The sequence below is a fragment of the Myripristis murdjan genome, chromosome 1, assembly GCF_902150065.1.
Source record: "Myripristis murdjan chromosome 1, fMyrMur1.1, whole genome shotgun sequence".
Lineage (NCBI taxonomy): Eukaryota > Metazoa > Chordata > Actinopteri > Holocentriformes > Holocentridae > Myripristis > Myripristis murdjan.
This window is the reverse complement of record NC_043980.1, coordinates 14779754-14796109: the sequence shown is the minus strand read 5'-3', so window position 1 is coordinate 14796109 and position 16356 is coordinate 14779754. Positions and strand designations below refer to the sequence as shown.

At 41.3% G+C, this 16356-nt stretch overlaps 1 protein-coding gene across 1 annotated transcript in view; it reads right to left on the bottom strand.

The window, feature by feature from the left end:
• usp43a (ubiquitin specific peptidase 43a) overlaps positions 1-16356 on the bottom strand; it is a 145468-nt gene that overhangs the window by 38007 nt on the left and 91105 nt on the right. Inside the window, exon 7 of the mRNA XM_030062755.1 lies at positions 1384-1552. Within this exon, the coding sequence (XP_029918615.1) occupies positions 1384-1552 (169 nt within the window). The remainder of the gene's footprint in view (positions 1-1383; positions 1553-16356) is intronic.

Sequence of the window (16356 nt, the reverse complement as noted above, 5' to 3'; positions counted from 1 at the left end):
TCACAACATATCTAAACATTGCGGCTAAACAGTTACATCTGTTCATAGCCACAAAGCAGGAATCCATCCATGTCCATTTTCTGTTATATGGATATTTTCAGCAGGATTACAGGCCCATGTCAAGAAGCGTGTACTGTCTGCCGATAGGTACTGGAACATGACAGCGACTTTGGTTTACTTCAGTTTACTTCACTGACCTGGAGTCCCTCAAGCTTTCAACAGCAGCTTCAGGATGAGTTGGGGCAGGGTGTTTGCAGCATGACTGTTCTCCTTTTGAATACATGGCTAAAAAAAACTGAGGGTGCTCTGAAGAAAAATTGGCGGATGCACGAAGGCTATGTGTACCTAACAAAATGCGCATTTTGAACACATCTACCACATGTAGTCTATGTATAAATGAAACAACACACAGAGTTGTCTTATTATCATAGTGAGGGCCTTCTATTGAGCACTGGCCACTGGACAAAATCTTTAAAAAGTCCCCAAAATGCTGATGCAGTCATAAAACCAAAGTAAACTTTGCCTGGTCCGATTCTGACCCATGGACTCTTTGACCCCAAGAATCTGGGGAATTTCTTTGTTGTTGGTCACAGTGATTTTGTCATTATTGAGGAAGCAGGTGTTGTTGTGATCAGAGCACTTTCTTTATGATTTTATTTGTCATTCAGAGATTTCAGTCCATGAAATGTCATTATCCTCAGTGGGAGCCAGATTTCGCATCGCACACCAACCGCTACAACCACAGCTTGGTCTTGAGGATGGGCGACAATATTTACGTTTGCCATGGTATACATCAGTTAAATTCTCTGTGCTGGGCAAATCAATCCTGTTGCTTATTCTTGTTTTGAGTGGCTCCGTCTCAGGTTCCTAGACTGTCACCCTCCAGCGGCAGAACGACGAGACGTCTAACTCGCGAGGTTAAATAAAACCAGCTCAGACTGGGGAATTGATGCAATACAAATAAAAAGATTAACAGGACTTAGATGATGACATTGAAGGAACATTAGATGATGACTTTGTGTAAAAGGATAAATGATGGATTTCATTTAAGACGGCGGGCACAGGAGAGCACAATGCATTTGCATACACATAATCTAAGTTAATGTAGTTATTAGGGATAATGAATCTTGGGGCTACTGTGTAACTAACCCTTTGCTGTTGTGTGCTCTGAAAAAAAAAAAAAAAACTATTTTACAAAGCTATTACACAGCTGAATAAACTGAATATAAGATATCCCTCTAAATGCAATGGAGGAATTCAGAGTAGACCACAGCAAACCCCAGCTGAATAAATTGAATATATAATATCCTTTCAACTGCAGCTCATCAAGTCAAATTATACCAACAACAAAAACAACCTGAGACTCGGCCGAGTGCAGCTCACCTGACCGCCTGCTGGCCGGATCCTGCCGTGTTGCAGATGAGAAGGAGGACCTTAGTGGAGCCACCCTGATTGAGGAATTCAGAGGAGAGGGTGCCCGAGGGTGGCAACCGCTGGCCGTCGGGCCCCGCGGTGGAGGTGTAGGGAGAGGAGGGGAGGCTGTGGTGATACCCTGAGAGGAGCAGAGGGGAGAAAACATTTTAGTGAAAGCTCTAGTATAACCTGAGCCCTATCTCTGGCACTCTCAAAGCCACAGTGAAAATGAAAATGAGTTTTTCAACTAATTTCCCATGTCTGAATAGTCACCCATTTAACAATAAGCTGCAAAGAATTAACGCGATTTTTATTTTTGCTTTGGGATTTTTATACTTAATTGCAATTGCCTCTACAGCCTGGAAAATTGCATCTGCAGCGGTGACATCATGCTGAACCAGTAGGCATGACCGAAAAAATTTAACTAATGAAAACACCACTGTTTGCGCCTTCAATCTTCCTGTCGTCGCCTAAAAGATCACCTGTTGGTTTAAATTTGAGAAATAAGTGTCGTGGTTAACCCCATCTCAACAACCTGTTTTGTCTCTTTAAAAATATGTTTCACTGAGGTTTATGCAACCCAATTACAAGCAAACCAGGGCTCTTAAATAAAACTCACATGGACTCACGGGTGCAGCAGCTCGTTTATGGAACAGAGTTTCGGTAAATCCCATCTGGTTAGGGGATCAGAACGAAGCCAGTTTCAGACCTTTTAATTTCAGCCACATACTCTCCAAATTTTCCCTCAGTGCATCATTCTGCTAGACTTTCCAAACACGAGCAACCACATCAACATCCAACTCCTTCTACCCACACACCCTTGCATTTCAGGGTTGTTTCCTCTAACTGTAATTGTTACCTGGACAAACAAACATAACTAAAGAAGGAAACACTCCAGAGTTTGAAGAAGAAGAGGAAAGGATGTGTTGGTTCTCTAGGAGGAGTGGCGAGGGAGGAAGAAAGGCTTCAAGTTGCCACGTTTGGTTCAACCTGCAAGTGTTCATGTAGTCGACACTGAACTTTAGAGGGAGGAGAGGCCATGCGGGTGCACCGGAAAGAGCGGGGCAACAGGGAGACTCATCGGACAGTTCAATAACCATTGTCGCTTTTTGTAGGCTCTGATATCTGTGTTTAAACAGGGGACAGGAGGCTGTTGCAGAAGACAAAGGAAGAGAAAGAGAGAAGAATGAAGAGTTTGACTTTATAGCACATAGTCCAGATGTGCAACTATAAGCCCCTGTGGCATGTTAGTTATGATAGTTGATGAGAGGAGAGGAGAAAAGTGTTTGTATTTTCACTTTCTGCGCACATCCTTGAAGAAAATCAGTGAACTACATTTAGGTCAAGATTAAGGTTGATTTGTATACGCAAAACATGGAATTTGAATGAGGGAAGAGAAGAAATAAAAAAAGGTGCTTGAGACAAGAGAATTCCAAGAGGTTAAAAAAAAAACCATCACACCCAACTGACAAAACAAAACAAAACAATGAAAAACAACACAAAACAAAACTAAAGACGTGGGGACAAACCGAAGGACATGTTCATTGGACAAACCAAGTTTCCACTAGAAAGGCCGTGCTGCTGTTAGTTGAGAGCTGTCTGAATCTTAAATTGAAATATCACAGGTTTGAAAATATCTCCACATGAAAAGACCCCTTTTCTGTACAAACTGGTATTGTCAAATTTTTCAAATTGCATTAGAGAACGTATCTAAAATTATATTTTATCCTATTCAAGCAATCCACTGATACCTGATTCAGTGCTAATGGCAAGCCAAGGGTTAATTTCATAACCCCTTTTTAGCTAAAAGAAGACGTCAGCATGACAGATTCTGGCATTACACCTTAGCCAGAAAACGAAAATGAAATTATTGGCAGAGGCGATGTTGCATCTATTCCAGTATTTCTTCGATAAAGATAGGTCGGTCTTACTCATACAGAGGTGGGAGACACGACTAAAACGGACCGGGGTTATAAAACACAAACTAAAAAACAGCCGAGCAAGGAGCAGCATCTAATGTGACACTTTTACAATGAGAGCCTGAAAATGCTTTCAAATTCCCATTAAAGCAGAATTGCTTTGATTGTTAAGCCCCTGAGGAAATGTAAAAAGAATGACGTTCGCTACCACACGCGGTCTGCTTTCTCTGTGCACACACATACACACACACACACACACAGGAACACACACACAAACATGCTTTGATTAATGGTGGGTAATAGCCGAAGGGGATACAAAGGCCCGAACCTTTTGTCTCCCAGAAAACATAAACTTTGACATTATCAGTGGATTTAATTAAACAATGCTTGTTCAATCCCCTCCGTGCAATTAATCATTGCCAAGGTCAAGCATCACACACACACACACACACACACACACACACAACAAACTTAAATAAACACACACTCAGGAAAGCATGAGTGTGCAGAGACACAAGCCTTAGATGTCGACACCCTCTCTCCAACACCCACTCGCACTCAAAAAAGCATATGCACACAGATGAATCTCACACGTGCACGCACGCACACACACACACACACACACACAAAGCGCAGTTTGAGACACAAAGGAGGTGCTCTATCAAATCATTTCTTGTTGCCTCAAAGACAAACAGCAGATGGAAAAGGCCAGAAAAGGCCACTAGTTTTGCCGTGAAATGGGAATTTAATGGGATTTCAAATAATTAGATATACCTTGTTGATTTAACATGTGAGATCTGAGGAACAGAAAAAAGGGCTGATTGCTAAAACAAGAGGAGAAAAGTTTAAGTCGCTTTGGGCGTCGTGAGCCTCATTTTTCACTAAAGTGACACGGAATCACAGAGAGAGTGTTTTCGAGAAGAAAGCCAACTCTCTCAGCACCATTTTCTGCACATCGTCTGACCTTTAGATGGGCTGTTCGTCTCCTGTCTTTTCCTTTCCCGTCACAAGTCTATTAGCAATGTAGAGGCCACCCTCATTTTTCGATAATTGCATCACCGTTGTCATGCAACTTTAAAACCTTAAAAGGCTTTCAGACGGTGAGCAGAGAGTAACACGGCGTGACTTCACCCACATCTCCCGGGTGTGGTGGCAGAGCCTCCTGCCAGACTCTCATTCTCACCTCCTCTTCCCTCGCTCGCCAAGACGGACAGAGGACGGCTACAGACAGAGGGAGGTGTCGGCGAGAGAGAGAGGGAGAGAGAGAGAAAGAGAGAGAGAGACAAAGAGTTTTCCAAGAAAAATGGAGATTTCCCACAGCTTCTCCCAAATAAATAACCAAAGAACTGACTGACTAACTAAATACGTACATAAATATAAACAAAACAAACAAACAAACACAAACAAAAATGATACTTTCCCAGAGAGTGTGCCACACATGCAGCAAAATATGTACTATGTATTATGAGGGGGAAAAAAAACCTGCGTATTGTGTGTGCTTTACTAAAATTGTCTCATTTGTAAGTACTCGTGCTGAAACAAACAGTCGATTAATCGATTAGTCGATCCAGAAACACAATACTGATTATATTGATTGATAAATTATTGATTATACTATTAATAACTGGTTAATGTTTTTGTCATTTATCAAGTATTAAAAATGCAGGAAAAAATCGCTACAGTTTCACTAAGATCACTAAGACACTGAGGCACTTACTTTTCTCTGTTCATATCACAAAATGAGTACTTTGTTTTTTTTTTGTTTTTTTTTTGTTTGTTTTTTGGCTGCGGCTCAGACTAGGGAAGCAATTTGGCGACATCACTTTGAGAACTGCTAACTTCCCTTAGCATCTGTCATTATTTTTGACATTAAATGCTGAATCCATCACTCACGATTAATGTCCAATAAGAAAAGTGTTAGATGCGAGTGAGAACAGCCGTGTATCCAAAAAGCACCTTTGAGCTGAAGTGAAGTAAACTGGACTGTGACAGAAATGGAGAAGAAGGTGGGAAAGAGAGACAGGAGGGGTGAGAGTGGCAGAGAGAGAAGGGAGAGAAAACAGGGCGAGTGGGTGTTGGGAGTAAAAAAGAGAAAGAGGAGAGATAAAGAAATTGTTTTTGAGATTGAACGTGCTGAGAATGACAGCCTTAATTAAACAGCTCAGCCCTCCAGAAGACCCGACGCCTCCTCTGGCACTCGCTCCCCTCTCCTCTCCTCCTCCTCCTTTTCCTCTCCCTGAATTATCTCTTTCTCTCCCTCGCTCGCTGCTACTCCACTTATCACTGCCACTATCTATTTTCCTCCTCTCTATTCCTGCGCGATCTGGCCATTTGTGATGAATCCTGGCAGTTTCAGCCCTCAGCCTCGACAGAAGTGGTCAGGAAATGAGAGAGGAAAAAAAAAATCTATATCTTGGAATAATAATTGGAACAACAGAGAGAATTTCAAGGCACGTCTCGGGTCTGCGAGCCGCGCTACGAGTCGAAACCTCGCATTCCTTGTCTTGGAAGACGAAGTGTGCTCTTATCTATGCCGTTACACCTTAACAACATTTTAACACAGCCCAGGCTACAGTAATGCCCCTGCTTTCTCACAGGCACAAACACGGCTGCACAGCCTTTTGCTAGCTTAGTCTCGCCTCTCAGAGCAGCTTTTAACATTGGGGATTTTTTAAAACAAGGCCCATTAAAGAAACTCCACACTGAATAACCACTCTATTATTCTGAGCAGTGGGAGAGGAGTATTAGCTCGCTGATGGAAAGGCACCAGTGGCTCTGTATGACTAGCAGCTATTGATTCAAAGACTCTTTGACTCTTTGAGCTGGCAGTCTTAAGAAATAAAGTCCCACAGTGTCTTTGTTAATATCCATAGATTTTAAGATCAGTCAAAAAATTTGCTAGTGATGGCTCCATTACCCTGCAGGCATCCGCTCACACACACAGAGAGGCTTTAGTTTAGGTGGGTAATAATAGCCCACTGTTGCATTAAAGGCACGTGCCTGTTAACACGGATGCCAAATTTTCTAAACAGGACTGTGGTAGTGACATCTGTGCAGCAAAGCAAAGCAATAAATTGTGGAAATATCCAATTATAATAAGGCTTGTGATTGCAACAGAGAAGAGTTTCTGTGGACGCTCCTTTGATGTCAGCACTGCACGTTGCTGCACGGTAAATAACAGAAAACCCCATGTATCCCATCATAAACTGGCCAGTCATAACCGACCAAATGTGGAGCCATTCACAGTAAGAAGTCTTTACTCTGATTACATTTTAAATAGGCTACTCCTTACTTTTACTTTTAAGGCGATTTTACAGCAGCATTTACATCCACTTCAGCAGAGTAATAAAACTGCTTCAGTACGGTTGGGCAATATATCAATATATTCAAGGATTCAAGGATTCAAGGCACTTTATTGTCATACCAGCTCACATTTACATGTTAGTGGTATGAAATTAGGACTCAGGTCCCGGTATAAGCCTAAATAAATAAATAAAGCAAGGTAAAAAAAAAAAAAAAGAAGTGTAAATATAAAAAAAATAAGATATATAAGTATAAACAGTATATATGAATATAAACACTATGTATAAGTATAAACAGTATGTATCACTATAAGCAGTATGTATGAATAAATATAAACAGCCTATATATATATATAATATAAACAGTGTATATGAATAGAAAGTGGACCAAGTGACAGAACCCGACGCCCGGTACTGGGATTCAGGAACTGTTACAGACAGTGCTGAAATTAGCTAATGAGTGCTAAACACGCATGTTAGTGATATTGCACTTATGGTGGAAAGTGATTTGTATTATTATATATTTAATATTGTGATACGAAAAGAGATTACTATCTGGGAATCTGGATATCACAATATTGTGATATGGTGTAGTGTTGTTTCCTCCTGGATTTAAAGGCTGCATTACAGCTAAGAAGTGCAGTTTTTGGTTATTTGCCTCGACCTGATTCGTCCTCATATCCACATTACTAATGAGTGATTATCACTAACCTCCTAACCTCCAATATTGCCACAATGTTGATATAGAGGTATTTCATCAAAATATCATGATATTCAGTTTTGTCCAGATCGCCCAGTCCTATGTTTTACTGTGATATTTTAGCACTTTTTCCAACCCTGGCTAAAAGATCCCATGAGTTATGTGACTGGGTTTGGCCACATGGACTGGACTTGAAATGACGAATCGCTCAAGTGATTCACAACCAAGGAAATGACCCCCGTCAAGGCAATCCACACAGCCGGCTAAAAATACCCATAGGGCCATGGGCTTAGCGGGTGGACGAATCAGAGGTCCTGACAGCGACCAGTCATCTGACCGCGGTCGCCCCTGAAAGCAGCAAAACACCTGAGCTGTCCACAGCAGCAAAAAGACAGATGAGGCAAATGGCAGGGGAAGAAACAAATACACCTGATGCTGCCCTTTTCTTTCCGCCCGCTCCACCGTTCTTTCTGCTTCTCTCTCTCTCTCTCTTCTGCCAGCTCCACCTGAGTCCTCCCTTCGTCCCCCTGAGACCGCATCTCCAGCCATACAATGCATCAATGCAACAATCAGTCCTTGCTAAGTCCCGGCCATAAACACTGATTTAAGGCACCATATAATGGCATATCACAGTAGACACAATAACCTGTTCAGAGGAGTGACAAAGCTGCAAGTATTCACGGCAAAGTTTAGTCTCATATTCAGTCTTAAAATCTTGTTTTCCTTGAAGCAAGTGAAAAAAAAAAACAATCTGCCAGAGGGATGAGATAATCCCACTTGTCGTGCTGCAGTATCTACACCAATCAGTCCAACAACATGCTGCACTACAATCCACATGGCTGCGCGGTATATGTTAGTTGTTTACATGTGTCCATAAAAAGAGCCATTGAACTAGGGCTGAACAATACGCTAAAAGAAAAAGAAATAAAAATGAAAATCATATTTTAATTATTTTGAGACATTCAAGTCAAGGGGTCAACATCCTTTGACTTAATGCTGCTATTTCGACCTGATTTATTATGTTTGCGGGTATGCTCATTTGTTTTTATCCTAATTTAGATTTTTTTTTACTGAAAAAGACTTAAAATCATGATGCACCAAAACAAATATGGCTTTTATACATCTGGAGAGTGAGATTTATAAGACAATACTTAATTTCTAATGGTGTTTTGCCACACATTTTACCCTACCACTTGCATCCTACCACTTGGATATTGCCCTTAGCTACACTGTGATTTCAATAATATTTCAATTAACTGCTCAGCCACACCAAGAATGCTGTATTTGTTTGTTAAAATGCGGCCACAATGCCGCAGAACCTCAAAGCCGTGCGACTGCTGGGATGAAACCCCAGACACCCAATGTGGAGCTGACGGCGCGGCGGTGTTGAGCAGCAGGGGGAGTCTCCACACGAGGTCACGGCGAGGCCGGACAAACCCAAGAGTGCACACAGGAGGAACTGTGTGCAGACGTGATCCAGTGTCTTCTGCTCTTCTTGCTGGGTCGTCTGTGCACAGTGAGTCATGTTGTGAGTCATGTGTGCTGTAACAGGCTCGTAGGAAGAAGACACTTTCAAGTAGGCACTTTCAAGTAGGTATTTATGCACCCTCTCTGTTGTTCTTAATGAGGCGGCTGAGTTGATGGAGCTGTTTCGTCCCAGATGGTTTGAGAACGCACACCACAGGCATTCATGGTAATCAGAACACTAACTATAGACACATCAAATTGCCTCTGCCTCCATAATCTTTAGGCTATTTTAAATGATGGATCCTACTGTACGCAGAGGTGGGACAAGAGGCCCCCCGTGGAGGATCTTGGGGAATATTTTTGCTTCGCTGCACTGAGCCTCCTTTAGGCAGCCTTTAACTGCCATAATGGGATTGAAAAGGAGGTGTTCTTTGCAGAGTTTAGTATGTGTGTATTTTTGTGTATGCACATGTGTGTGTCCCTGTGTTTTGTGTGAGTGTGTGGTGAGCGAGCACATGCTAAAGCACGTCTGTACAGTACGTGTCCATATCCTGTGGGCTCCAATTGTTCCCACAGGAATAACAGCAGTTACAAAAAAAAAAAAAAAAAAAAAAAAAAAAAACATCCTCAAAATGCATGTGGCTTTTGGCCAGTCAAATGAAGGGAGTCTGTGTGTGTGTTCACTCGCGCAGAGCTAATGCTTCCAGTGCGAGTGGCTGACTGAGTTGTGTGACTGTTCAGATAAACACCTTAGAGTAATGTTGAAATTCCTGCCTTTCCACCATCAGCCCGCAGCTCTTAGTGTTTTGATGGGAACGACACGCCGACTTCACTCTGTCAGCCTGCAGACTTCCCTTCGACTCCGCTGTTTGCCGTGACAGGAGCTGAACACTTAATAACCTGCTGGAGAGGGGGTTTTGTAGTCGCCCTGCTTGCTGTGTGTGTGTGTGTGTGTGTGTGTGTGTGTGGATATGTGTGTGTGTTGGTGCAGTGTGTGAGAGAGAAGGAGGGATGAGAGAAAAAGAAACAGAGATGTTAGAGTTGGAGATATGGTGAGATTCCTCTGTTCTGTCTTGCTGTCTCTATATGGATGTTGGTGTGTATGTGTGTGTGTTTGTGTGTGTTTGTGTGTGTGTGTGTGTGTGTGTGGACAGGGATGAGTCAAGTCGTGACACATCCCTTTATCTCGGCTGAGATGTCCCTATTTTGCCACCTGTCCCAAGAGGAGCCTCTACTGTCTCTCTCTCTCTCTCTTTCTTTCTCTCTCTCTCTCTCTCTCACACACACACACACACACACACACTCCCTCTCTCTCTTTCAGCCTGACCTAGCTGGCCTCTCTGCACAGACAACGCCCACAATCCAGTCTACTTAAATTTTGATAGACCTCTCCATTACCCAGGAGACACTTGGCCTTTTTTATTTATTTATTTAAAGAGTACCAGGTGAGCATCACTCACACACACACACACACACACACACACACTTAGCCCCCCGTGCTTCTCTGAGCTGCCATTCTGCTGGAATTCAGTCCTTTTCTTTGCACAGCCTTACTGAGCTTTATCGCTCTATTTATGTGCAAATTGCCTGGTTTGTTGAGGGTGAAACAGGACGCTGTTGTGGCGCTTACGGGGCCTAATTGATTTTTCAGTGTTTTCCATCATGAGACCTCCACGTGCTGTTTCCTCTGAATCCAAAACCTCATTATTGTACCTGAGAGCCGCACTGATCCAATATCCCCAAGAACATTTACCAGTGAGGACTGAGAAATCCCACTCCCACAATCAAATTCAGCAGCAGTTCATGATGGTGGAGGAATTCCCTAAAAACAGTGAATCCCCCCGGCTCAGTGCAGACATCACAGAACATGACGACACTTCAGTTTAGTTGATGTTTTACTGCACAGTGGTTTGAATTCTGCATGCAAATGATTCTCTGGTTCATTCATTCATTGCTTCATACACTGCAAAAAAAAAAAAAAATCTCCATCTCAACAAGTCACATAGTATTACATTCAGTCTTAAAATCTTGTTTTTATTAAAAAAAAAATCAAAAATCAAAAATCTGACAGTGGGATGAGATAATCCCAGTGGCAAATAATCTGAATTTTAGATAGATAGATAGATAGATAGATAGATAGATATACTTTATTGATTCTCATTTTGTTTTTGTTTTTTTTTGTTTTTTTAGATAGATAGCCTTTTTTTTTTTTTAGATAGAATTTTCTTGATGCTAGTGGGCTGATCTGCCTTATTTTGCCTTGTTTCAACATATTTATACTTGTTCCCAGAAAAACTCCAGAAACAAGTGAAACTGCATTGAAAACAAGTGGGATCTTGTCACATGGGCAATTTTTTTTTCACTTGTTTTCAGAAAAAAAAAAAAAAAGATTTTAAGACTCAATTCTGACAATAATTTATAATAAATGGAGATATTTTTGTAGTGTATTATCCCTCCGTATTCCCATGCATCCATCTCTACGACAGCATCATGTCACAGCACTAAATCATCGCAATTGGCCTGGTTTACGTCATTCCTCCACATCATTCCCTCCTATTAAAACACATCTACAGGACACTCGGCCTTGTCTCCACACCAATTTGGAGTGGAAAGGGAGCATTTTTTGCCATGCGACTCCACTTCGTTGTTTTGAAGACACCATCAAGCTGTCAAGTGACCCCCAAACTGTTGTGCTGTTGTAGCCTTATAATGAGAGAAATGTAACGCTGGGAGGACTCCGGTGTGTGATGGCCGCCTACCTTCGGACTGAGATGACTATTATTCTCTGTCGCATGCTAAGCTCACCTCTTTAAACCTGCATGAGACATCGTATTCATTCCATGCAGGTAAAATTCCCTGTTTCAGGTTCTACTTTATCTGTTCTGCAGACTGCATTTATGACAGCCGTTGTGCTGGCTGCAAATATTCACGTGTGCATGTATTTATGTGCATGTATTTGTGTGTGTGAGAGAGAGGTGTGTGTGTGTGTGTGTGTGTGTGTGTATTAGTTTTAGTCACATTTTAGTCCTCTGAATCATTGTTAGTGTTAGTCCAGTTTTAGTCGATGAAATCTACAGAAGTTTTAGTCTCATTTTAGTCAAATGCATTGTTGTGATTTTTAAATTGAAATCAACACAGTAACTTTTCATCAAGCACACACAGATGATTTTAGATGCACTTCAGTCTGAACTACATGCATTTAAAGATACAGTGTGATATGTAGGGTTATGCGACCCTGCACTGATTGTTGCTTTATTCCAAACCAAGAAACAAAACATTATTTCAGTAGCCATTGTGGCTATATTCATTTAGCTGCTTCCCATGTAACAATGCAAAATGCAGATACTGACAGATGATCACAACAACTGGGTCCATCAAACAGACACAGGGTGTCTCTTCCCTTACTGTTGTGCATTATTTTTTTTTCCGCAGCATTATAAGACAAGTGTGTCCACTGATCTATTCTTTTTTTCTAACCAAGCCAGTGAGCTCCATTGAATTGCTGTTCGAATCGCAGCGCTGTGGACATGGCAAATGCTTTTTTCTCTCTCTCTCTTTTCTTTATTGAATAATAATAAATTCAGTTCAAGTAAGTTACGTGAAGAACACATGTTACATACACATTTCGGGGCACGGCAAACTCTGTGTGCCTATGTGGCTGGTGATCAGGGTCGGCGGCCCCTTGACTTCACTGATCTATAATAAAAAAAAAAAATTGATCTGGAATAAAATACTTCAGATCAGTGTTTTTAAATGAAATAAATAAATAAATAAAAAAATCACTGCATTTGGGAGAGCAGGGCATCCATTGCACAGCCGAACAGTGGAGAAAAATGTATGACTATAAAAAAGATTAAGCCTGAAGCTCCTCCTATCCTTTGCCGCTGCAGTGGAAAAGCAAACAGAAGGCAGCCCCTGAACTTCATTGGGTCATCGTGTCCCAAGTTAAGTTAAGTTCCTGCTTCACTCATGACAATCAAAAAGCGCCATCAGTAATCATGTGACACTAACAAAAGACAAAACAGAAAATGTTAAATAGAACAGCTACTTTGAAACACCTGGTCAGGTGGGGCTTCCTTTGTTTCATTACTAATACTTACGGGACTAAGATTTATCACTTATGCGGTGACAATAATTATTGTCAAACAAATTAAATTTAATGAGCATAATTTGCCTTCCAAATGTGTCTAACAGAATCTCATTACCTGAGATTATCCATCCTCAGATTCATGTTTCATCTCTAATCATGCTAAAACACTTCCATAAGCCTTTTCCATAGGGGATGGGATACTTGTGTGGTGTATATTTCATCATCTGTTTGAGTTAATTGGAGAGTTAATTCTCCAGTAATTGGAGAAATTAGTACAATTAAGAACAAGCAGGCCAATTACCAAACAATGAGCTAACAATATTTTATCTCTGGTGATGGATCAGATCTCGGAAGCTTTTATGTATCCTATCTTCAAAACATCCTCTTGTCAAGAATTGGTTCCCTAAAATTTAAAAAAGCTCGTTCTGATTTAAATCTATGCAAAGTTTTGAGATCACGCAGGTCTTTTTCTGCTGCTCCTAAATCCTATAGTGAGAACTGATCAAATATGAATGACAGCAAGATAAGCAGTCGATAGACATATGTGAACAAACTCATACCTTTGAATATGTTTTTGATCTTCAGCTCTCTAAAAACGGATGTGTCAGTATGTCAGGACATGGCAACCACGTTCAGGTATTAAGTCATAACTTTGAGTGCAGATCAGTTAGTCTGGGTGTTACGTACCACACAAGACAGCTGTCTGTTAGCTGGGGATGTGAGGTGAAACACGGGTTATATTACATAAAATTATTAGGAGCAGCCCAAATATTGCATTCAGGCTTGGGAAAGAAATCCAATGGCACTGTCGGTGGCGGTTTATCAAAATGTGACAGCTGAGCTGACGCCTCCAGTTACTGTTATTTTCAAGTGAAGTGAAAACTCTACCCACAATGCAACAGCAAAATTGGTCTCAGCCATAAACGTTACTATGGTTTCGGACATTATTTACAGCCACCGTGAGATCAGATCAGAGTGGAATGACTCCCTTTACCTCTGCATCCATAATATATAGTCCCTCTGCTGTAATGTAGGACATACATATTTACATTCATTGTCACTGATAAATTAAAAAAAAAAAAAAAAAAAAAAAAAAAAAAAAAAAACTCTCCTAACAACTGAAATGGAGACCTGCGCTCTTTCTCAGTTGGTTCAGTTGGGCCCATTCACACCAAGGCGTTTGCACTGAAAAAACAAGGAAGGACTGGTTTTCAGTTTTATAAAATCATAACGATAATTATACCCAAAGACGTTCTGCTCTTTACATTAGGCTGTCAATCACTTTTAATTCAATTCAAAGCAAGATCCTGGTGGGTTTTTTTTTTTAAAAACACTGTCATAGTGAGGAACCAATGTACACATTTTAAATTTGAAAGAAAACCTAATTCAGTTCAGCTTACCTTTTCAGTGTTTACTTTTACTCCTTTCATCTGGTTTGTGTTTGGCCAGGTGAGAACAATACTATTTGAACTCAGGTAGCACCAAATCAGAAACCTGCAGCACTGACTTCATAGGAGTGAGAGTGTAATCAAAACCTGCTGCAGCAAATAGAGATGGATGTTGAGAGTGGTTAACCACGTTTGCAAAAGCTAACATGACAAAATAAACTGAGGGCAAGAAGTGTAAACTGATGCTGATGTGGTTTTAAGTGGTACGAGCTCCAAGAAGGTAAACTATAGCAAAGAGCAAGTCCATTTACCGAGTTTACCTCAAAGCTAGTGGGACTGGAATCGGATTCGTTTCACCCCAAAATCCCTAACCGGTGTTATGAACAGGTTATCAAAACTCTGTCCATGACAAAATGGATTGTCAGGTAACTCATGGATCGCAAACAAGAGAGAAAAGGCACTTACTGCACAGTTTACAGGATGTAGATTTCATGAAAAGAAGTAACGTGCATGAACATGTGGTGAAGCAGAGAAATCAGATCTGAATGTGTGCACTAGTGTAAATATGATGAAGCTACATGAGATGTAGTCGAAATGGCACAAGACACACGCTGACACCAAATGTAAAGGGGGGATATACATGCAACTTCTGTTTACAAGCCCTGGTTTGCTTTTAATTCGGCGGTGTGAACATAAACATAAACCAAACTCAAAAATGCAGCAGAATAAGCTTTTTTTCACCATTATTTTGGAGCGAAGCAAACACACTGTAGATCCAAATGCTGCTTTACTGTCCATCCCTCCAGCAGAAAGCGTACGTCCAGGCCCTGCATTATAATCTATCTTCCGAGTGCCACGCTGTCATCTTAGCAGTAATGAGGGTGTGAATTCACACGCTTAACTTTATGAGACATGACAGAAATCCCATTGAGTGACGTTATGATATTCTGCAATCTATTCTGCGGTGATTTCATGAATTATTCCAAGGTAAAGACCACTCATCACTTTCAACAGATTGCTCATGAGAAAGGAAGTCACATCTGTCAACGAGCACTTAAGTGTGATTCATTACAAGTGCATTACTCTGTGTGTGTGTGTGTGTGTGTGTGTGTGTGTGTGTGTGTCCTGTGCAAGGTGTCCCCTTGAGGCCAATGTATTTATCAAACTCTCCAGTGTAATACTAATGGTTTCATTATGTACTTGACTTACACAATGGGAGTGCATGTTCATGTTTGTGCTCATGCATGCAACGTGTATGTGTACGTGTGTGTGTGTGTGTGTGTACGAACGAGCATGAGTGTGCAGCTGTCTGCTCTCCCTCCATAAGCACCGTGACAGTGTTTTCACTCTCGGAGGTGACAATGAAATGGCTCCTTTTGAGAAAGTGAGGAGTCTTAATTTTTCATGACCTCTTTGAGCACGAGTGAATTATTGATGTCACACCTTTTCAGGATAACAAAACGTCGCACACCCCCGTAAAGGCGTCATTTAGCAGCAGGTTGGTGAGCGCAGCCTAACAGCAGTGGCAGCTGATGGTGATAATGGGCTCAGAGATCGTAACATGAGTCAGTTTTCAGTCAGACACTTTGCCACACAGAGAGGCATGTCTCTGCGTGTGTGTGCATTTCTATACATATCTTTATATCTGTCTCCCTACACCCGCCTGTCTCTCATGCCAATAGCACATTTGACAGTGTCGTGCATGGAAGGTAGGCTTTTTTAAAGGGTGATGATGATGCAAGGCTGACTCCATCTGTTCCTGTCTCTCTGTCTAGTGTGAAGAGACAGGGCTCTTCCCTCATTGGATAAATGAGAGCGGTGACAGAACAGGAGTCAACAAACTTTCAGTGAAGGACTAATGTGTGACTAATTTTTGCCACTATTTCCCATATAATGATTTTAATTGGGCAGCCTGCCAAGTTGTATTTGCTGTTGCCTAAGTATATACATTTTTTTTTTTTAGTTTTTGGGGTTATGTGAAGCACTAAACCCTAGTATTCCCCATCAAATGCAACAGTTAACATGTCGTACTCAGTGAATATTGCAGCATTCAGTAACAATTATGTCATGTTGTTTG